This window comes from Zophobas morio, unplaced genomic scaffold, assembly GCF_036711695.1.
Source record: "Zophobas morio isolate AGI-343-1 ecotype UQ-CSIRO unplaced genomic scaffold, CSIRO_AGI_Zmor_V1 ptg000131l, whole genome shotgun sequence".
NCBI lineage: Eukaryota > Metazoa > Arthropoda > Insecta > Coleoptera > Tenebrionidae > Zophobas > Zophobas morio.
The window spans coordinates 90592-114909 of NW_026972236.1; the positions used below are offsets into that span (position 1 = coordinate 90592).

General features: G+C 31.4%; 1 protein-coding gene across 1 annotated transcript; it reads right to left on the reverse strand.

The window, feature by feature from the left end:
• Window positions 1–16910: 16910 nt before the first annotated feature.
• LOC135145147 (uncharacterized) lies at window positions 16911–17867 on the reverse strand. The gene has a single exon (XM_064077245.1). It carries the CDS (start codon window positions 17865–17867, stop codon window positions 16911–16913), a length of 957 nt encoding a protein of 318 aa, XP_063933315.1.
• Window positions 17868–24318: the final 6451 nt, after the last annotated feature.

The window sequence follows — 24318 nt, forward strand, 5'->3', positions numbered from 1 at the left end:
AGGGAGGCAGTTTTAATCACAAAACTCCAGGCCACTTGGAAACACCGGCCAGCTCCTCTGCCAGGCAAGCACCTCGATCTGCTATGCTTTAAATCTCTTCTGTTAGACCATATCTTTAACCTTTCCTAAAGGTTAAAAATGAGTTCTATATATGTATATGAGTATAAATTAGGTTTAAAAATTTTTTTTTTCCGTATAAACATTAATCTGGTTCTTATTTAGATACAAGTCAAACCAGAAATTGCCATATTTGTATAGATATTGGTTAAAATAGTCTATAGCAAAATAATCACATAATTAATTTTTTATGGTAATTATTCGTTCAAGAATACCTGTACGTTTTTCTCTATATATGTTAGGCGTTTTATAAATATTTATAGATATTATTATCCTATGTAATATGTGCTAAAGAGCTTTATCTTATTACCTTTAAGTCGTTCTATTATTCGCTTATTAAAATGTTAATAATTTTACTATTTTTACTAATGGTGGCTTCGTCATCACCAGTAATTTTTGTGAGTTGTGCTCATCTTTAAGTCATCCTTTTAAATTTTCGTTAAACAGCCTTTGTAGTAAAAACAAATTATCAGAAAGGTAAGATTTGAAAATTTTGTTTTCTTTATATACTTATAATTAGCGCGTGTGCGGGAAGGGGAATAAAAGTCAAAAATCGAAGTTATAAAAAATTAAAGTTTATAATTTTGTAGCTCAGGTTTTAAGCTAATGTCTAGTTTTGTGGTAACACGAAACAAAAATGCCTTAATGGTGTCTTTTTAAAATTGTTATTCTACTTCAAATACAAGAAAAAAGGGTATTTAAACCGTTAAGTTCTATTAAGCATTGAGAAAGAGGTTACATGTATTTTTCTAGACCTTCTTTTTTTTAAAACTAAATAATTAAAACAAATCCAATTTTTAGTTTTTTTTTTATAAAATAGTTGCAAAGTTAATTAACTTCTTTTAAACTCAGGTTTTAAATTCATGTCTAGTTTTTGCTAATATGAAACAACAATGCATTAGAAAATGTCTTTTTTGAATTGTTATTCGTTTTCATTTACAGGAAAAAAATATATATTTTTACACCGTTAAACACTATTATGCTTTGCGAAAGAGGTTACATGTACTTTTCTACAATTTTTTACTAAGAACTATATAATTAAAAAAAAAGTCAAATTTTTAGTTTTTAATTATAAATTGGTTAAAAATTTTATTAAAAAAAATAAATCACCTAAATACTGTCATTTGTCGCTATCCTTCTCTAACGAATTCAACTTAATATATGGGAAAAAAATTTGAGAAATTACGTTTTTTTTGGGTATTTTTTGCAGAGGCACGGTTAAGATAAAGTTGGCATTAACTTTTGACTGATCTTAGCATTTCTACGACGTAAGCTAAGTTTACGTGAAGGGCTGAAGTATCTAGTACTTTCATTGTTTCCTGATTTGGATATATATATTTTTTTTTATACAATCTAAAATGATATAGTCGCATCCATATGATCTAATTGGAAACACTAACTTTAAATAAGTAGGCCTTTTCTTCTTTCTTTTCGTGTTCTTTTCCTTTTTATTCTTTTTGTTTGTGTTTGTTTATATGTATTTTTGTTTTAACGAGTAACAGCTAATCTCTATTAACAACTATATCCTGTCAAAGCATCGCTCAAGTTTTTGTAGTAAGTGACTTGTCTGTTAAGGCTGGGAAAACTGGAGTGTAGAAAATCCTCGGATTGACATGCCATGCCATTATTTCTAACATAGACCCGAGTCTATGAATATCGTTCGGGAGATTCGCGGTTTAGACAAGTTGGGCAGTGCAATAATATAAGTATCTAAAAGTATTAATAAGAAAAGATATACATATTCACAGGCACGAACAAAAAACAAATACAAAGAAAAAAGAACAAGAAAAGAAAGAAGAAAAAGATATACTAAAAGTTTGTATTTCCTTATGTATATATTCAATTGGATTATATGGATGCGTTCTTTTTAAATTCTATTACAATGTATATAAACAAAAAAAATATAATATAAAGAAACATAGCACCATCTTGTTCAAAACTACTTTCACAGAGAAGGCATGTTTTTTAACTCTTGAAGAAGAATTTGCAAACAAGAAAACCGGATGAAGAAGCTATTAGATCATTAATGGGCCTCATTAATATTGAATGCCAATATAAGAATGCAAAAATTAGTGGAAGTATGAAACTAACCATACTTCTAGTAGGAGCCCTCTTAAAATGACGGGGGATGCGGGCATCCTTTAAGGAGCACAAATTGTTAAGTCGACCTTATTTTGAATCTAAATCAAGTTTGGAGAGCGTTGTAGTCTCTGCATTTCCATGGAAGATTACAACTCAACAAAGACTTCGGGTACATGAGGGTGTAGCCTTTGTACAAGCTTGTTAAAGCTGTCTTTTAAGATAAAGGACGACGAAATTACCAATAGTATGACAAGGAAAAAGTATACAAGGGAAAACATTTCGAAAATTTAGAGGTTTCAAATGTCGAAGAGCTGGGCTGTTACAAGACAATGCAGGAACCAAAACTTTAAGAGAAGAATTGAAAGCGGAAGCTCTAATACAAGTAATATTAACTTGAATTCGGGTGCTAACCACCATATACTTAATGAGTTGAACCTTATAAAGGGTTTCCAATCCACTAATGGATTAGTTATGGGCATAAAAGGCCCTATTCCAGCCTTAGGTTTCGTATAATTTCTAATAAAAAAAGGCACTGATGTACCTACGGCGTCAGACAACCTGGTTAGTGTGGGAAACTAAGTGATGAGTGCAAGATAGTGATTTTGACTTTAAAGAAAAGTCTATGACATAAGGGGCATGGGACCAGCTTTTATGAGAAGTGTCATCAGTTATGACTGCCAGCAGAAATTTATACGGTTGCTGTTACCTGTATGGGTTAAAGCATTACTCCCTATACATGACTAGCATGATATTTTGGGGCATATTAAGTAAAATAAACTAAATGAATTTATTAATAAATACGGCATTAACGTCAAAATGGAAGAACTTTCCTGCATATCTTGTGCAAAAAAGAACTTGCACCGCAAATCTGCGCGAATTTCGAAATATAATGACCACGATGGGATCCCCGCCGGGTCTCACCTAGATATCGATGTATGCGGCCAAAGTCACTAACCTTGGCAACGTACATTCTTACCGTAATATGCAAAGGGACATGGTTTGATAATGTTATACCAGTTGCTTTTTAAACCTACAGTGTTCATAGCGATTAGTAAATTTCTATATGGTTTCATCTTTGAGAATGTTCGCTCAGATAACGTTACCAAGTATACAAATAAGGCTTTCCGTAATATATGAATGCAATGAAGAATAAAACGAGAACTCACATCTCTAGAAACACCATCGCATTACCCTATTGTGGAATGCTACAATAGTATTGAAGGAAAGGCTAAGGCTATGCTTCACAGAGCAAAATTATCGGATACGCAAAATGGGAATGACAGAAAATATATGCGATTACTCCTGATTGAGAGTTCGAGGAATCAAAGTTGTTTACTCGACCGAGTACAAGGAAAAGTCCTTTATAAGTAAATAATAAAAAATAATTAAACCAACTATACATGTTTGGTGCACCTATCTTTTACAAGCATGAGAGCAATGGTAAGATGTCACCTAACTCGAGAAATGGAATACTTCTTGGGTTCCGCATTAAACTCTTGTGGAGGATGCGCACGAAGATAAAGTTGCACAATCAGAAGGATTATGAGGAACAGAAACTTTAAGATAATCGATAATAGTTGTGCGACCGATCTTCCATGAACAGAAAAGCCTCTCGATTCTTATTGCCACCTTACTCAATGATTTTCAAGATTGAACTAAACGAAGCGGTTAACCTAGTCATTAACTCTACCCAAGGAGAGAAAAAGCTTTTCTGGAAAAAATGAAGGCTAAGGAAAAGGTAAGAGCACGTTTCAAATCTGGTGACCCTGGGGAGTTGATGCACTTCATGGAGATGGAAACCTAAGTGTTTTTCGGGCAGGTGCAGGATATTTAAGTCGTATATGGAAAAACCTCACACACTGTCATATTCGACGATGGAGGTATCGGAGTTATACCAGAAAATGCTCAAATACAGGGGACGTACTGCGGCAAAGTTGCTATTAGCCAGTACCCAAGAACGCCCTAGGAAGCTATGATCTTCAGAAAGGGGGGTTTTAAAATACAAAGGAACTTAAAGCCTTGGATCGGGCTGGTACTTGGGATGTTAGTGAGGTGTCTTTAAGGTATATCTTTCTAACGACCACATTAAAGTTTTCCATAAAGTCAGACGGGAGGCTAAAATCCAGATTGTACGTCTGGGGTAATTGCCCCGTAATCTCCAAGGAGACGATTAGGCTTATTACTAAAGCATGGTCGAATTAAATGAACTGCCAACGAACACAGTTGAAATGCATATATGCACACTAATATGGATTACACAGTATACCTTAATGTGTCAGTGACTTTTTTATTAATACACCCTTTGGTAAATGGTTATAAATATGCCTTAAACTAGTAAAAGCAATGTATGGCACGAAACAAGATAGAATATTAGGGTTTAAATACATATTGCACAAGCTGAAGGGATCTAACTTTAAAGGGATGAAAAAAGAGCCTTACCTGTTTATCAATCGCAGAGAAAATCCAGTCTACACTAACTAGGATAGTTGGGCTCTCGATATGATAATTCAAATTGAAAAATATTAAGGAGGCCCCTAATTCGGTCTTTTTGGGCCAAAATTCTTAATATACAAAGAACATTTTAAGTTGACCCAAGAAAAGTTAGTCGATGTTCTTTCACTTTACTATGGTTTAAACGACTAAAAACCAGTGAAATACCCTATGCACAACGTTAAACTGGAAAAGCGGTAGTTGATTTCTGAACATTATCCGTACAGAAAATAAATAGGGTAATTACAATATCTAGAAACATATACCAGACTGAACATACAGTTGGCGGTAGATAAGTTATCACAACACCTCAATTCGTATGAAAAAGAAGATTGGGAGGCAGAAAAATGCGTTATAAGTTACTTTAAGGGCACAAGATGCAATCTATTAAGGTACCCAAGGAGGGGCACCCTTTTTAATAATATCTACTCAAATATAAACTATGGCTCCGGAAAAGGTTGCTAGTTCCGTTTCGCTACATTAAAAATTTCAAGTGAATTTCCTTTGTTAGAGAAACAAAGACACAGAAAAAGTAGTTGCATCTTCCTCCACATAGGGCGAGTATATCGCCGTAGACAAAAACTATTAAATGAGTTAAATAAGTTACAGCGCTACTGGAACTATATACGTTGGTAGCCAGCCCAGTATACATATTGCCAACAATTGTAGTGGAACTATCAAGGCATCTTGATGTGATATTTCACTATTTTGTTAAGGACAAAATTGAAAAAAAAAAACTTATTAAGTTTTCCCTTACTAAGGAAATGCATGCTGACTTCTTAACGAAGAGCACTGTTAATCCTCAATATACCAAACCGCAAAAAAGACATACGGTAACGGTTCAAATATGAGGGGGGGAGACAGATACTATGTTCACTTATATGAACATTTTTTTAATTTATATCAGTTGAATAGAATATATTTGCATCTATATAATCTAATTAAAAATACTCACTTTTAATAAACAGCTTCATCTAGTCTGTTTATTGTATTATTATTCTATACTTATTCTTTCCTTTTTTCTAGTGCGGTTGCAAATAGTTTAGAAAATTGGTTACCTCTCTATTATATCAGTTACTGTTATAAGCGCTACAGTCAGCTCGTACTACGCGAGCGGGGTCTTAACTAACACATTAGATTTTGTATATTTTTCATTTGAAATGTTTTATACTGAAATGATGAGTGGGGTCGTTTTTTTATATCTTGGTAAGTTAACTTCTTCTATATCTTTAAATGACTTAAAATTTGCGCTTCCAAAACTGACGAATAGTAATTTTCTAACCCGGTTTGGTTTAATCTTTAAAATCTAAATTCACTCTTCTGGAAGAGAATTTTCGTAAAGGCGAATTACACAAGTTCGCTCGATTTGTATGAACTGATGGCAAAAACAAAAATTGACGATTTCGCAAAATTTAGAAGAAAGGTTTCACCCTTAAGCTTTTCTTGAATCTTTTTTATGATTTCACCTACCAAAGTTATCAATTATCCTGTTAGCTCAAGTTAAATTTTTGGAGTTACTAAATCTCACCGCTTTGCAAGAAAAACTTACCGTGTAATTTAAGGTTTTGTCACGGTTTAAAAATTGCTTTTTAAATGAGATTAAATATTGCTCTTCGCCACACTTGTAGCATTGACTCGGCTAATATGTATGTAAGCAAACATTTTAACTGCTTTTAGGACATAAGTTTAATTCACAATACCCAAATAACAGAGTGATCTGTGTTTTCTGTGTTTAATAAAGTAGTGTTATAATAGTTTTCAAGTGCCTAGTGGAATTTAACGTTAAGGTTTATTATAATATTTAATTGTTTCACACATTTTGTAATTAAAAATTCTTGCAGATAATTCATTTATTAAAAAAGGGAAAAAGTTAAACATCCTTTTCGCTACTAAGTCTTAAACACGGCTTTCACATAAGAATCTCGGACGAAAAAGTTGACTATGTTTATTTCGAGCTTAGTCTTTTACTTCAGGTTAGCTCAGTGAGCTAATTTAGCTCTTTAAACTAATGTAAATTAAATTTTTTTTTTCGAGAAAGGCTAGGAACTTTAGCTCCATTCTAACTTAGATCAACCTTATATGCACGTAAAGTCATAGGAGACATTTTATAATTTACATACTGCTTGCCTTTGGTTTCCTAAAACCTAAAACCAAGCACTAACTTCTGAAATCAACAAGGCTTCGATAGAGCCCGGGCTTGATCACTTTTTTTCCTTATAAATTAAAGGAAAGACAGGCTATTAGTACTTGTTTTAATTCAAACAATGGGAGCAATGAAGAAAGTTGTTTAAATATTGTGCTCATACTCGTAGTCAATTTTTACACCTAATCTAGAAACCTTATCTATTTTTAGACAAGTTGTAGTCACTTGAGCTTAGTGCATTCTTGCTCGAAATCTTCCAATTTTCTTTAGCGACCGCAATGGGTTTTAGGTTTGGTATAATTTTACTAAAAGGATAGAATCTATTCAGTGGTTATTTTTACTGTTTTTTTTTTCCCTATGGTTTACTATTGCCTATCTGAACGTGAGACCTAGTTTTGTTGTAAAAGTTTATTATCATAATTATTAAGGCCCACTTCAATGATAACGTAATGACCAGACAACTTTATCTCTAGAGATAAGGTTCGAGGACTTATTTTACATCAGCTGCCTTCGTGATCGCTCTACCTACTATATTTGGGGACCAAATGTGTTTAGCTCATGTTAAAGCTTATCCCGAGTTATATTGTAGTCAACATTCAAAGGTCAAAATAGTATTTTTGTTAGATAAAAAATAGCTACCTAAGGGTGTAAAAAAGGTTAGAATTATCCAATACTTAGATAAAAGAGTTGAGCAATTATTCTCCTGAGTGAGTATAAAGAAAGGTTGCCAAGCCAGTTTGCCGATCAATCTAGGGCCAAGGTCTTGCCCCCTAGGCAGCTACGCTTAAGAATAGAGTCGAACCACTGACGTTACCTGTAAAGCTAGTAAGTTATACCACTTAGCTGCTTAGACAGTTTGCTAAGAAAGTTCTACTTTAGTAGACCAAAATAACGAACTAACAATCTAGAAATGCTAGCTAATTAAGTTGTTCTACTAAAGTAGAACAAAAAAAGATAGAAAAGTTAGGTTTCTCCTTTGTGGCTTCTTAGCAAGCAAGAAGAAAATTAGATAGCTAGCAAATTATAAGTAAAAAGTAAATTCACAAAATCTACTATCTGCAAATAATTTAATTCTTATTTTTTTATTATTTTTAACCCTTAAATTTAAGTTTATTCTTATTTATATACTTTAAAATTAATATTTTAATTAACTGTGCACGTCACTCGAACATTCTTTGGCTTTACTTATAATGATACTTAAAATTTGTCAAATTAAAATTATACATTTATAAAATAAAATTAACTTAATAAATTCATTGTGATGAATTCTCTAATCGATTTTCATAGGCTAAAAGATTTTCTTTTTATTGTAAATTATTATAAATTAGTAAAATAAATCTTTACATTAAGTTGAAACAAAATTTATTTTGTTGGTAAATAAAATTTACGCTTTGACTTTCAATTATACTTTCTTAAATAAAAATTAAAAAAAATGATTTTATCTATCCATTAATTAAGTTTTAGGAAACATTTTTATAGTTGAAATTAATCTCTTTAAAATGCTAAAAATATAAACCAAAAAAATACATTAGTCAATAATTTTTGGAGTTAGCATTTTTACTTATAATTTAGTAAATTCCATTTTAACTTATTTGAGATATTCGTCTTAAATATTTAAAATTTAACTTTACACAAAATTTATTTTTACTATTAAAATTATTAGAAATTTAATTGTTTTCGGCTGTTGTATAGATTTTTCCACGGTGTTGCCTTCATTACTTTTACTATAAACTTTTGTCACTAATGGACAAATATGCTTTGCAATAAAATTAGCTGCTTTATAAGATTAAGGTAATTTTCCGCGTCGTTTTCGGCTTAAAATCCATTAACACTATAGCCAATAGCTTGTGCTCTTCTCTTACAAAGTTAAGCTGCTTATACGCAAAAATTATTCAATTAAATAGGTGCTTTTAGTAGCAAAGAAGAAAGTGAGAATTCAAATCAAGAAAAACGAAGCACGAACACATCCACCCTAATTTTGTCGTTTTAACTATAATTGTTCTCTGTCCTAAGGGCCGGAGGATGAGGTTTCTTGCGATTTCTTATGTATTTGAAAAAATGCCAGTAGGATGTAGGGTTTCTCTCGGCAAAGTTCGATTCCCAAGTTTCATTGGGCAAATCATAAGGCCTTTTTTGACTTTTTTGACAAATTTGTTAAGAATTCGGTTATCTTTGGCATCTCCGGAGGTTGCGTATATTTACATTTTTTGCCAACTTTTTAAGTTGAGGAGATATTTTATTTCCTCAGGTAAGCATGTTTTACACGGAGGGGCCGTTCCTGTAACAGAAGCCGTTCTATGTGCTTAAATAATATAACTGATGGAATCAAAATAATAATCGGATTGTCCTCGATGGCTTCCGTAATCACTTTAAATTTATTCCAGTCCGTACACCTTATGTAATTCAAAGGGCCAAACCCTTGAATGCCAATTACGTAAAACACTGGCAAGTGGTCCGAGGAGATGCATTAGCGTAATGTATTTGGAGTCAATTCGAATTGTTTTCATGACAATATAAAGAACAGCTGAGGTACCTTTTGTAGGTATATGTATCGATTCTAAAGGACGGAAACAAGGAAACCTCTTTTTTCGGCATAGTAGTGCAGTATAAGTCCGTTAGGATTGCCCACTTTACTATTCCAAGTAGATATATATATACAAAGTATTAGTTTAGGATTAGCATATATATTGAATAGAGTAGGAATTAAAGTTGTTGCCGTCATAAAAATGTAAATAAGTACGATATTTATAATAAATCGGCGGTAAAAGCTAAGAAATAATTTATGGTAAAGTTATAAAAAAGCTTTAAAAGAAGCAATATATACACAAAATAGATAACAACAGAGACTGATAATATAACTGTTTGACACTGTGATCTTTAGTTTAGATCGTGTAAAAAAGAATAAATTCGATAAAATTTTAAATAAAATATAAAGTATATAACTGTAAAGTTATAATAAATAATAGTATCTCGTAAAACAGTAAGGCCTCTTTCATTTTCGATAATATTTGTTTATTTTAAATGTGTAGTGTAACACTACTTCTTGTAAGGAACTAGTTGTAAAGAGAATCCTTTTTACGTAAATAACACCAAGTACTCATAGAAACCAAAGAGCACTTAAACTATTTATTTGCATATTTAGGAATTGTTACCCCGGAGTTTTGGTATTGCTTTGATTCTTAAATCTTTAAGAATAAGAGCAATTAAACTCTTTTTTAAAAACTTTTATTACGTTGAAAACTGAACATTCACTCTTTGTGGAAGTAATGGAGCCTACTAACGTTAATAGATATGTCTTAACTATAAAGTAGTTCAAAGATATAAAAAAACACATGGGAAGTATTAAGTAACGGGTGTTTTAAAATATATATGAACTTTGTAAATCCTAAAAAATTATGATTGAGTTAGATCTTAGAAAAAAAAAGAAACACGAAGTAAAAATCCTAGAGTGGTATCCTTTTTCAGATAACCTGCACTTTTTGACGGGGTAGGAAGACTTATAATTTGTAAAATTGATAGATATAACTTTATAGCCCTCTCCTTATTAATAAAAGTTTATTTTATTGCCCTTAAAATGAGTTGCCTTACTTAATTTTAATTATAGTCTGATAGCAGAAACCTGAAAAATAATAGAATAAGTTATAGCAAATAAATGGTGTGATATTAATATATAATAAAAACTTTTGATAATAATCTTAACGAAACTTAACTACAATTAAGTATAAATTTATTTTTAGATTTACTTTTTACAAAATCTAACTTAACTATGAAGGTGGTGGTGGTAGTGAAATTATTTTTTAAATAGAGAGCTATGCTGTTACATTTTGTATAAGAAAATTTAAATTATTTACAGATATGAGCCCACAGTCATATTTTTCTATTAAACCGTGTACACACGTAAACTGTTAGAATAACACTCGGCTTCTTCAGCAAAAAGTGCCGTTAGCAAGTCCGTACTTTTTATTACAGTTGCTACACTAACGCAACCCCCTTAACCTCTGAATAACTAGCATTTTGTTGCAATTACTGACTACTTGAACCTGACAAAGCTCAAGGTTACTTAGCCTTTCGCTTTAATAGTTTCAAGTCACATTGTATTTTATTTGTTATTTAAACTGTCTGTAACCCAACATTTACAAGAGAGCGGAAAAGTTATATATATAGACATTACCCTTAAAATTTTTTTAATTATTTAATAAATTTGGCTAGTTTCCAGAAATTATTAATATCAACCTTTTTTTTGGACAATTTTTTTTCGTAAGAGTAACTTATGGTATTGCAACAGCATTAAATCTAAAGGTTAATTAAAACAAAAGCGAGAATGAAGAGATGTAAAAAAAGTTGTTTGTTAATAATATGAAGATTAATAATTTGAAAACTGTTATCGCTGCTAAGAAGAAGAACTGCCCTCCTCTGTAAAGAAAAAGGCTTGGTCGCGATCAAATCTTTCCGCGCAACGTAAACTTTACCTCTTTGGGACAAATCCTCGTGCGTAAAAAAAAAAACTACTTACGTTTCTGTAATAATTTTTCCTTGAATTCTTTTTTCATAATTATAATTATTATAAAAATATTGATTTTAAGCATTCTTTATAATCTATTATGAGAGGAAGTTTTATTATTTTTTATAATGTGCAGTACTTAAAACTATTTAATGCTTTTATATATTAAAGTTTAGTTAATATTTAGCTTATAACTGATAGTAAATATATATAATAATTTATTTTTTTCGTTTTTATATTTATCTTTATATAAATAATTTTTTTTTAAAGTCCAGCAGTTACGATGCATATAGACTCAACCAATTTTACGGGTAAAAAAATTATTTATTATTATTTTTTTTAAAGTCAACGGCTATATTACGCTATTATCTTAATAAAACGGTAAAAATGTAGTTTTACTTAATTACTTGAATATATAAAACAAAACACGGAAGATAAAGTAGTTATTGTGGCCAACTCTACTAAAGTCCATATATTTTATTTATAGTACATCTATCTAATATATTTACTTTATTATTCAAGTTATTATTATTCATAATTTTGATAGTAATTTTCATCGAAAGTTAATTTAGTATATTATATTTTTGCTTACTAATAAAAACTATAAACTTTTTTTATTTCATTATTTGTTGAAGTAGACTGAGTATAAGTTTTAAAGCTAGAAGCATAACTTTTTTTTTAATATTTAAAGCAAGATTACAAAAAACTTTTAACATTATAAATCTTTAGTACAAAATTAATAGCAAAATAGGAAAATTTATAAATACTTCTCAATAATTTATTCATCTATAGTTCAAATTTATTAGTAATTTTAGAAGAAATATTTATCTAAACAATTTTAACCAAAATTGAAAGAAAGTGTTAATATCGTAGAATTTCTTCTCAAGTTAAAGTTAACTTTAATGTTTCTATAATACAAATTTATTGCAAAAATAAAAGAAACTGTTGACGGTATTGTAATATTCTATTACAAATTTGATAGCAAAAATTAAAATAACTCTTTATAACATAATAAAATAAATACAAATTTTATAGCCAAGTTAAAAAGAAACATTATTTTAAAATCTATAATCCACATATTATAGCACAATCAAATTTTTTTTTAAAAGTTATAACAATTTTAATAGCAATTTTGAAAGAATTTGTTCACAATATAAACCCATACATAAGATTAACTAAAAACTAAAAAAAAATTATAATTAATTTATAATTCAAGGTTAATGGCAAAAATTAAAAAACTTTACAATATTTTAAATCTATAATACAAATTTAGTAGCAAATATATAAAAATTTTTTATAAAATTATAACTCTATAGTACATAACCAATAGCAAAAGATAAAAGAAACTTTTTTAACAATAAAGATCTAAATTACAACGTTAATAGAAAAATATTAAGAAAAACTCTTGAGTACAATAATAAAAACTCTTTATAATATAAATCCATAATACAAGTTTTATAGCTAAATTAGAAGAAACTTTTTATATTATTAATCTATAGTACAAAGTTAGTAGCAAAAACTTAATAAACTTTTTTAATATTATAAATTTATAATATTAACACGTAAAAACTAATTTGTATACCGTTCAACAGCCTGAAAAGCTAATAACTACTATAATATTTTAATAATTGACCATCGGTTACCGGTAATTTCTGTAATTTGAATAACTCTTTTCTATTTAAAAGCCTCTTTTGTTTTTAATAGCAATAAAGGCAACTTTTTTTTCGCCTTTCAGTCATTCTCAGTGTGTTTTGAAATTTAACTTTGGTAGCCCTCGAGATGCGAAAGTGGACTAAAGAAATCTTTGAATATAAGTCGCTTTACTCGCTCCCGAGCACTAAGCCCAGCGCGATGGAGCGTTTGTTAAGAACATGTATATAAACAAAAGTGTAAAAGGGGCGTAGTTAGTTAAAAAAGTGATCCTCACTCAGAGAAGTTACAAGAAAATAAGGAAGATCTCTTTAACGTCAGCCGTAAAATATTTAAGTTTCGTCAAATATTAAAAAAAGTTTTAACAAATGTAATTAATCTATAAAAATATTATAGATATTATTAGTTATTCGTGCATATATTAACGTCCTTGGAAAGGTGTAGCATTTCTTTACGGTCTTAAAAAATAATTGAAATTTTTTTAAAATTTTTGATTAAGGCGGTAAAAATCTCGTACGGAAAAATTAAAATAGTAATAATTAGGGCCTAGCTAGAATAAACTACAAAAGTATCGGAACTACATCGTTTCGCTTATTTAAAAAATAATTGAAGTCATCTACAAAGTCAACTTTGTTTAAAAAGTAACCAAAAGCATTTATTATGAATACTTCTACATTCTTGTTCGAGTTAAAAACTATATGCGTAACAAAAAACTTCTGGCAATTCAAATATTATTTCAAAATTATGAGGAATTCAAGATTTTAAATTGATTCCGTTTTTGTCGTTTATTATAAAACTACTTGTCTCCAAACAACTAAATAAGTAAAATTGCTGAGCTTATTAAGGTTTCAAATCGTTATGTAAAAAACTGGAAAAAAAATTCTTTCATTAACTGGTTTACTTATGAGGTAAATCTAATAAGTTATTCATATTTTTTATATATATCTGCATACTGTTGTCCTTTGCTTGCAAATTTCTTGCAAATAAAAAGTAATTCATAAAACTAAACATATTTAGTTAAACAATATTTTATTTGGGCCTTCAAGACTACGAGCAGGTATTGTATTTTAACTTGAGTTTATAAGTACATCTATTTTATAACCCTTAATCTTTTCTTCACTCTGGTATATATTTCTATTTTAATATAATTTTTAAAGTTTCTAAACATAAATCTTCTTCAGAAGTATACGCAATAGGAGTTTTACTAAATTAACAACTTTTACAAGTGATCTTACCGTGTTGAAAAACAATGGTAAATTAAAAGTATATATCCTGATAAAATATAACCATCAAGTATTTCTAATATAAGCAAAAGGTAGCGCAAGAAACTAATTTGCTAAAAAAAAAAAAAATGGGTCAAATGAATGCACCGAGTTGAAAACTTATTTAGTTTTAGTATTTACGAATAAGAAAGAGTTATGAGCTGGCACAAAAAAAAATTTATGAATGTAGGTATAAATTTGTACTTCTTGTGAAAATTGTTCTTCCGTTTATAAAAATTTACACATTTGTTTAAAAAGTTCATAAGTTAGAATTTTATTTTTACGTGTCTTGGGTTCAATTTAGACTTCCGTTAAAAACTATTCTGCCTTTACGCACCTTTATTTTTGCTGAAACTGCATAATATCAAGCCCTTCTCTCTAACTATTCTTTTTTTTTTTGGGTGTTTCCCTAACAATCTGCAACTGTGAGCGAATATTTATAACGAGCTGCAAAACTTTTTTTTACTTATAATAACCGAAAACATTCTTGCTGGAGCGCTAATTAGAGCTCTCGCACTGTGGTTTATCAAATTGATTTTCCTGCTATAAAGCTCTTTTTACAATAAGAAAATCTAGCTTAAGTTTCATCTCAACCAAAAATTCTTATGCTTGAGCGTTGGAGTTCGAGAAATGGTACGTGAGCTATGCGAGTTGATAACGCTAATTAGTATTGAGATAATAATAATTGTAAACTCGGGTACCCATCTTAGGGATGGAAACAAATGTTCCACACCCAATTATGTAATATTAAGAAACTATAATTGCTGTGACAAGAAGTGTTTGGTGTTCTATATGGTTGTTTATAGTGACTACTAAGGAATTTTAAGATAAAGTCAGTAAGCTTGCCTATGGGAGTAACGGATTGGTCGTTTTTTAGAACATTTACTGTTCAATAAGTGTTTAGCAAAAACTCAGTAAGATCGGAGTATGAAGCAAACTCTAAATTAATATTGTTAAAACCCTCTGATTAGTTCCTCTGGACAATGGCGTAAAACCTGAAGCCGAGAAGTTAATGGAACGAGGAAAACTCTTTAAAACATGACAGTTGACTTTAACAAGCTTAACTTAGAGCAAGTAAAGTTATCCATGATCTTAACAATAGTGCTCTTTCTTAAAGGAAATTTCATTGTTAGAAATATTGGAATTCCTTACATCGCTTAAGATAAAAAACAACCCCACTTAGATACATGCGAATGTCATTAACTCTCTTTTAACAATTCTTCGTGCTGGGATTGCTGAAAACTTGTAAAAGTTGTTTTCACCCCTAAAATATAGTATCACACTTAGTTGATAAAGATAGCCTAATTAGTCTTTTGTTATGCTTGAAAAAGGTAAGTTACCCTTAGAGGCTAGAGAAATACGTTTTTAAAAAAGAAATAAATTAACGTTAATCATAACTTTGTACAGAAAAAACTTCTACAATTCAACAGCTTTTAAGGTGTTTTTTTCTAAGCACGAAACTTTAGCCTTTAATGAATGGAAGGTAACAGTGAACGTAATCCTTAATTTTAAAAAGCGTATACTGAAACATGGCTTAAAGGGTTGCTGTACTTTATTAATATATAGCCTGGCAACCAACTGCTGACTAATCTACTTTCTCTCTGCGCCATCAGCAAGAAGAACGGAGGGGCCTTATCATAGCTAGATAGTATATACCATATAGATGTAATAGTACAATATTACCTCTATAAATGAGTTACAGGTTGCCTATACGCGATGATCTAAGCGGAAACCCATAGATTATTACCTTTCAGATATTTATTAGTGATCTGGTTTCCCTTGTTTTCGTTTTAGTTTTATTTTAAGGATTGTTAGCTCTGAATACATAAAAAACAAAAACAAAGAATCGCAAAAAGGGATAATAATTTGTTTTTTTATTGTATTTATTTACGAATATGTTTTCCTTCAGTGTATTGATGTTTATAATTATTTAAAATAATTGCAGATTTTCCTTCAAATTTAAAATATACAATTTGCTTGCTTTCTAGGACTTTATGATTGGTTACCGAGGGGTCCTCAAAACAAATATATTCGTTAAATAGATTAAGAAGACTTTTTTTTAAGTATGTTGAGTTTCCTTAGGGTTTCATACCCCTTTGTATTAAATTAAGGATTCTACTTTTTTAGAAAATAAATCATAATAATAATTAACTACTTTTTACCTGCATATTTATTTTTAAAATGCAACGCAAACTTTAAACTATATACTAAGGGTTAGGGTTAAATTAATTTTAGGGTTATTACATACTGTTGGGTTCAGCTCCACATAACATAAACGTTATAATTGGACATTAAGCATATGAGGGACTTATTATCATACTGCTTGTATTATAGTAAGCTAAAATAAAAATTAGCAGTACTACTTAAACTAATACGCTAATTTGTCGTATTTATAATTTCTTTAACGGAGTTGTATATTTTTAATTATTTTAAAAAAACATTAAGATATAAAACGGTTTAAGATTTTAAATCCTAATTGGTTCAGTTATTATTTACTTCCTGTAGGATGCGTTAACCAGGAAGTCTTCTAAGAAGGATAGAATTTGTTATGTTGATGACGAAAATAGTTAAACTTAAGGTGATGCTTATTTGCTAATTATTCTGAACTTAATATTTAGGTAGCAAATAATTTATTCAGAAAATAAAAACAAACGAAAATCATTAACTATTCGGTCATAATGTTTTCGTGTGTCTCCCCTGGACTTCTATAAAAAGGGTTCTCAGTTGAGTTCCTTAGAAATGATCCGTTATTTGAGGTAGAAGTTTTTCCCCCAGCAAGCTTATTTTTATAAAAATATGCGAGGCCCGCTGCAGCAGCGAGTAAAGCCACTGCCCCACCAACTCCAAAGCCTATATACAAAGCTCGTTCATTGCTTTTTGTAGGGGATGGCGGCGCAGGAGTAGAAGTGGGCCCGATAGTCGAAATACTGACTTCATTAACAAAATCCGGACATACTTTAGCAATTAAAGTATTTACATGATTAGGTAAATCTATATAATTTTCAGAGGTTAGGGTCAAAGCTTCGTTTCCAGTAATTTGGAATAAATCATCATGGAACCCTTGGTGCGAACCGATACCGATCGCTATAATTTTGAAAGGTGGCGTTTTCCCACGAAGTACTTGAGAAAAATTGACTGTATTATTTTTTTCTTGTACCGGTAACTGCCCGTCGGTAATTACCATTATAATCCTTTCTCTCCCTTCAGTATTTTTGCGATATAATATCAACAATACCTGGTAAAGAGCGGAAGCCAAACGGGTTCCACCTTTCATGTCATCTTTAGTATACGTTAAATTATTTAAAATACCTTCAAATAATTTAAGATCGTAGGATGATTGGTCTTTAAAAGTATTTAAATTACGAAACCCGTGATTAAACGTGGCGATAGCAACTCTGATTTTATCTTCCGCTAATTGCATAAGTTTAACTGAATCCAATATAAAACTTTTAACTGTTTCAATTCTTTCTTGAGCAATTTCATAACTTATATTAGTTCCATTATAAGCGATGGAGCCACTCTTATCAATAAGGAACGTAATATCCGCTTTCAGCTCACAAAAGTTAAGATGAACCTTGGGCAAAAACAGAATAGACGCTAGGACAACTATTGTGCTCCACATATTATATGAAAATATAAAAGTTTGGAAGGTTGGCGGTGAGCAATATACAATAAATAATTTGCTTAGTAAGCAAAATGAGATTATATTTAGCATTATTAATGGTTACATAACTATGTGAACATAGCAAAAAACATCTTTCTGAACGTTAAATTGAAGTGATCCAAACACTGCAATTTATAATATTTTATAAACTATTTTAAATTTAAGTTAATAATGTATAGTTCCTTTTTTACAGCAGAGAAAGTCCTGTTAATTTAATTAGTAATCTCATCTTTTAAAAATTTTAAACGCTGACGACCACTATTGTTTTGCATTACGCGATTCAGAGGGACTATAGTATTTTTTTTTGACTAATAGCAGCCCTTAAGTTCAATAAAGTGATTAATAATCGCGTCTTCTAAATTAAAAAAATTTTAATCGCTGATGACTAATTTTTTGAATACTTTAGTTTGTATTATGCGATCTTAGTATTGGAATGGCTGAAGTATGGTCCAGCTCGCGTCTACACAAATACAAGGGAGCGCGTGAAATCTGCTGTAACTTCACGCAATCAAACTTTTTTTTGAGGAATAATCCATTTTAAATTTATTAAGAATGGTATAAGGAAATTGTTTTGTTTCTTTTCTCATTTATACTTTTTTATTAAAATTTATTAAAAAACTTATTTATAATTAGCCTAAACGGCCTAATCCTTTTGATATTTTAGCCTTTTTGAACGATTTTAATCCCTCAGAAGTTTTTACTACTAAATATATAATTAATATAGTTAAGGTCAAGCACTATATAAAGTTAAAAAATGGTGTATAATTTTTACAGTTTCTTTTAAGTATGCACTGTACTGTAATTTACTTAATTAAACTTAAAATATTTTTCTGTTCGTATTAAAAAGCGAGTAACTTAAAAAAAGGGGATGTAACCAAATTAAAATATCTTATTAACAAAGGAATGTTAAATGGAATGCGATGGGAATGCAATAGATTTTTCTGTATAATTTTGTAACAGTTACTCTACTGGCTTTCATAATCAAGCATAAGCGTATGAATCGTTATGTAAGATCTTAATAAATTATTAGTATAATAGTAAATATCTATAATAGGAAAAGGGAAAGAAGGGCCGGTTGTGATATTAGTCCGCGCACCTAACTTCTTAAAAAATTTGCCTTATTTATTTAATATATTTTTTTAAAATATACTTACACACTTTAGAAAACTTAAACTACAAAAATTATACTACTAACCTTATATATTTGTTTAAAATTATTATTGTTATTATTTTTTCTTCCATTTAACTTCTGTTTTCTTTTTAAAAATAGAAATTTATCTTTATATTAATTATGAATTTGACCTCTGAAGAAGAACTTTGAGCATTCATAGCTAACTTGTTGGTTATTACTGAAGAACTCAGGAAAGAGATAGATTCTACAAAGGCAAAAATTCTTGAAGTTACTAAAAAAAACTTAGGACAAAAATATCTAAAGGCAAAAGGGGCCATTTTATAATACAACTAACAATAATAATCTATTTTCGGACTTACAAATTCTAGATCAACAAGCTACTTCCGAAGTGATACTGGAAAATATCGAGATTCTAAAGATTACATAATGTGGGTCTAGTCACGGGGAAGTAGCTAATATTAAGGATAATAGTAGTAGTAGCAGTAACTTTATGACTAATAGTTCCCCTACTGCCGTTATTAATAATACTATGATAGTTAGCAACAACACTAATAGCAATTAAAATATATCCAGTAATAAAAATAGAATATTAATAATATTAGTGATAGAAGTAAATTTTCCTTCGTTGTGGGTAACGACAACTCAAATTAGAGACCTTAGAGGAGCCCACAAAAGCTTTACAAGACACCGTAGACATAGAGATGGGCAACGCTTCTGACAGTGTCCCTCTATTTAATGAAACCACCGTCTACTGCAAACCCCCCCCCCCCTGCGAACTCATAAAGAGAAAACCCCTCCTATTTCCCTTTGCGAACAGAAGAGGCCCCACCTTGTTCAACTTCTACAATCCAAGGGTGCCATCATACCGAGGGCGAGAGATACGCGTCTCGAAATTAAAATATTTCGACAACAACTCAAGTATACCGTGCGACCACAGAGATAATGCGCAAGCAAGGTTTACACCATTTTACCTATCATTTACCTGAAGACAACCAAATAAATTTGTTATTCGTGGTAATTATTGCGAACTCGATATCTCCACCGTGTAGGCGGACCTGCGCGCACAAGGCATTCACTCCCCTTCGAGTGGCACGGATTCACACGGAGGACACTGCCAATGGCGAGCTGAAGAATTGTCCGTTACCATTAGTGCTGGTGCATATACCCAGATGGAGTGACATTAGAGCTGAAGACTATTTCCCATCTTCAGATAAAAATAGAAGAACTTCGAAAAAAGAGTCGCGCTGACCATTGCCACCGCTTCCAAACCTTTGGACACGCTGCAAACTTTTGCGCTGCGGTGCCTCGAAGCGCTAAATGTGGAAGAGTCATTTGACCGCAGAGTGTACCAAATCACGAGACTCACCTGCTAGCTGTTTGAATTGCGGCGAAACATATACCGCTAATTTTCAAGGCTGCAATGCGCGTAAAGCAGCCTGCAAACCGCCAGTCTACTTCGTCGGCGCCAACTACAAACAATACTGTTACCTAGGGGCATCTTACGCGTTTCGTTCGAAGACAATACCCCAAAAATTTGCCCAAAACCCCATTAGGTTCTAAAGCCCCTGACCACGCTTCTACTGCGAAAGCTGAACAGTCGCAGCCGACAATACTGCAGATGTTAGCAATATTAACGACGAATTATCCAGCATGCTTGAATATGTGGAAGGGCTGGAATATGTCTGAAACGGTTTCTAAGTCAAAGACGTACCCCCACATTCGACTCCTATTTTGGGAAGCAAAAGGTCTTCAGAGTAAGAAGCACGAGCTTAAGAAACTGTTTCTACGTGAAAGAAATGCTGTGTGCACCATCAACGAGAAGCACCTCCTTCCTAACGTCGTAATTAATTTATGCAACTTTGTTACGTATCGCCAAGACATAACTTATCCTGCGGCCAGGGCGTGGTGAAACGGAGCATTCGACATAATTTGATATCTATGCCATCTCTACTAAGTGTCGAGGCAGTAGGAATTTCCCTGTGCATGGCTGACCAGGTGCCCGTGTCTGTAATCACTGTTTACAAATTACCTTGGAACTACTTCCGCCCTCCGATTTGGACGCCTTCCTTTGTAGCGTCTCTTCCGCTGTTTTGTGTAGGGATCTTAATTGCAAGCACCCCACACGGCACAGCCGAGTCGATAACTCGAATGGTCACTTCTTGAGACCTATGATGAGCCTTGGCTGTGCGTATTGGGCCCTCAGCAACCAACACACTTGGCTACTACAGGCCCAATGGGCCTACTGAATATTGCCTTTCCCTAAAGATATACGCCATTACAATTCACGCCCGCCCTGCTGGATGAATGCTGTTGCCCTTTTTGAACCCGCCTAAACATGGCTCACACTACTGCCACGACAACTTGTGGTGTAACGTACCGCTCCAACAGCCTCCCTGACGAACTAAAGGCAATTATCTGCCAACGTCGACGTCTTATCCGAGTAGCCATGTGGTCGCAGAGCGCCGAATACAAAATCGCGCTTAATCGACTTTACAGGTTCATTAAAAAAAAGCGAATGAACCATTTTAACAATAAATGGAAGAGGAAACTGTATCGTATATCAGAACAGCCAGCAGCAGCTTCTTCTCCTTTTGGAAATTTGTTAAAAGCATCAAAAATCGGAATATAGCTGAAATGGTAGAGGAAAGGGGAGGGATATACGCATAGGAATAACACGTGTGAATAGAAGTGGCACTACTAAAAAAATAACGTCGGCTACACAAGTATTAAAGTATACGCCAAAAACTATAGAAAAAATATATATTGCATATTTATTTTCCTTCTTCCTCCTTCCCAACTACTTTTATAAAAATTTTAATTGAATTTCGTCTTTAGATGCTTTAGTAAAATTAATTTCTTTTTTTGCTCGTCAAGTTTATTCTCTATGGCAACTTTTGTCAAACCTTTTTAAACTTTTTATATATATTTTATTTAATAAAATCTCTCTACCTTTAAAATAAAGTCTGTTATGAAGTGAGGAGAAGCTAGAAAAGAAACAAAAACCGAAAGCTTTAAGCTTTTGTTGAAGAAAATTCAACTCCAAAGGACAGCCCGGAATAGTAGAAATGTGAGTCGGGCCGCCATTAGTAAAGCTCTTAATCTCGACGTGGACAAAGTAAACTTTAACCATATTAAATAGTATGTTTAGTAGTAAAGTGAAAACTCAAACTTAAACTCTTTATAATTAATTCGGCTACCTTCGCTTATTTACAAAAGACAGCAGAAACCACGAACAACTAACTTCACAGCCCAAAGTCATATATTTTTAAATTTTTAGCTAAAGGAGTTGCGCAGGAATTCTAACTATAGCTTCTTGCAGCTTTCTCTTCATATATAAGTATACCAGATTCGGTTAACTAAGTATTAAAGAAGGAGGGGTTAGCTCGATTGTAAATGGCAAAAAGGAAGGCATTATATATAAATATGTTTGGATTTGAAACCTTAATAAAGGATTTGCTGCCCTTTAAGGAGGCCGTGGTGGGAAATCTAGCAATATATTTGTTAGAAATAGTTAACTTGTAACCCTTTACTATTAAAGAGTTCGGGTAAGTAATTATAACTATATACTATGGCTTCGATTAATTTAATATACTCCTTTATTAAAAGAGTTTCAGCTTAGTTTGTAAATCTAAGAAGCAATTGTTTTAGATAAATCTACAGTTCAATTATAAGTAAAAATTTTGTTTTTTTAACTAAATGACTTTTGATGCGTAGGCAATAATATGATGATCTTACACCTTCTTTTGTCGTTTTGTACAGTTTTGTTTACAAAATTTTAGTTTAGTTTCTTTTATTTCCCCAAGGAACTTTAAAACACCACGGAATTTTGGTGTTGAAAATAAGCAACCCTTTGTTCGACGGCTTGGGCTTTCTACTTATCAATAATAAATTGGTTTTTAAAACAAAAAAAGTCAAATTTTAAGATATTATTCAGAGTAAACTAATAATTGTCTTTTTGAAAATTAAAAATTTGCTATGTCTTCTGTAATATCAGCGAGTTTGGTGTTGAGTGTCGTGGAAAGTCAGACTTGTACATTGCGGAGAGCATAGGAAGTAGAGTTGTGCCCTGTGATTGATTCGGATGATCCGCACTAAAATTTTTTTTTTTATAACTTTTGAAAATGCCTGAAATTATTAGTCTTCACAATGTACAGAAACCCCAAATCCTACAATTCGTCAAAAGTTTTTCTAAATTGTTCTATTTAAATTTTATCATATAAGAAATAAAATTATTAAAAAATTGAAAAACTATAACAGCTTCCTAAACTTTCCTCCTGAAGAGAGCAAACTAATAGCCTATTGTCATTTACACATTTGTGAGCGAGGTAATGTTTTGGAAAGAAGTATAAATGTAGTAAGCTTCCAAAAATCGTAAAAGACTTTCTCAAGCTGAATTGGTAATGTGTATCAAATCCCTTAAACAAAGTAAATTTTGTTTTTACAAGCCCAATTCCTAACTATTAAAGATGTTGAAGTTAAAAAAAATATATTGAGAATATATATATAAATCCCGGCTCCTTTAACCGAAGGCACTCTTTATGCTCTTTATTCCAACGCACGAATAAGGCCGCCATTGCACGTATATGAATAAGTTATTGACAATCTCATTAAGAAGTGCTTTCGAAGAAGAAAGTTGTAAGCACCACAGCAGTAAACTATTATAATAAACTCTTTTTAATGGTTTTTAAAATTCACCTAAAAAAATTGTACATCTTTTTAGGAAACCTTAAATTTTTTTTTAGACCTGCTCCAAATATTATAAAAACTTTTTAAAACTAAAGAATTAGCTTAAAAAAGTTAAAAAAAAATTGCTGCTCAAACTTACGTTGATACCTGAGGTCGTAAAAAATATTTTCGTAAGCGATCTTTGGAGAAAAAGGGCTTTAAAAGTATATAATGACGCAAAACCAAAAATAAAACTTGATAAGGCGCAACCAATATCTTGATACGCTTTGTAACTCCGTAAAAAGTATTAGCGTATGTCGGCGCCTTTGTTTTATTAATAGTTGCAACATAAATATGTAAATTGGTGATTGGCCCTCAGTTTTGAAAGTTACCCTAAAGTGACCATTCTTTAACCCATAGGAGTGCCTGGAGAGACTGTAACGGACATCTTCGGGCAAAAAAAAAGATTAAAATTTACAATTATACCCTACTTCTCGTTCTGCACCTCCATCAGGAATTGTAAAAAGTATGATGAGTTCATAAAATTTTTAAAGAAATGAATTTACTAAAAATAGTTTTTTCTTGAGCTTCTCAGTACGAAAGAAGGCACAA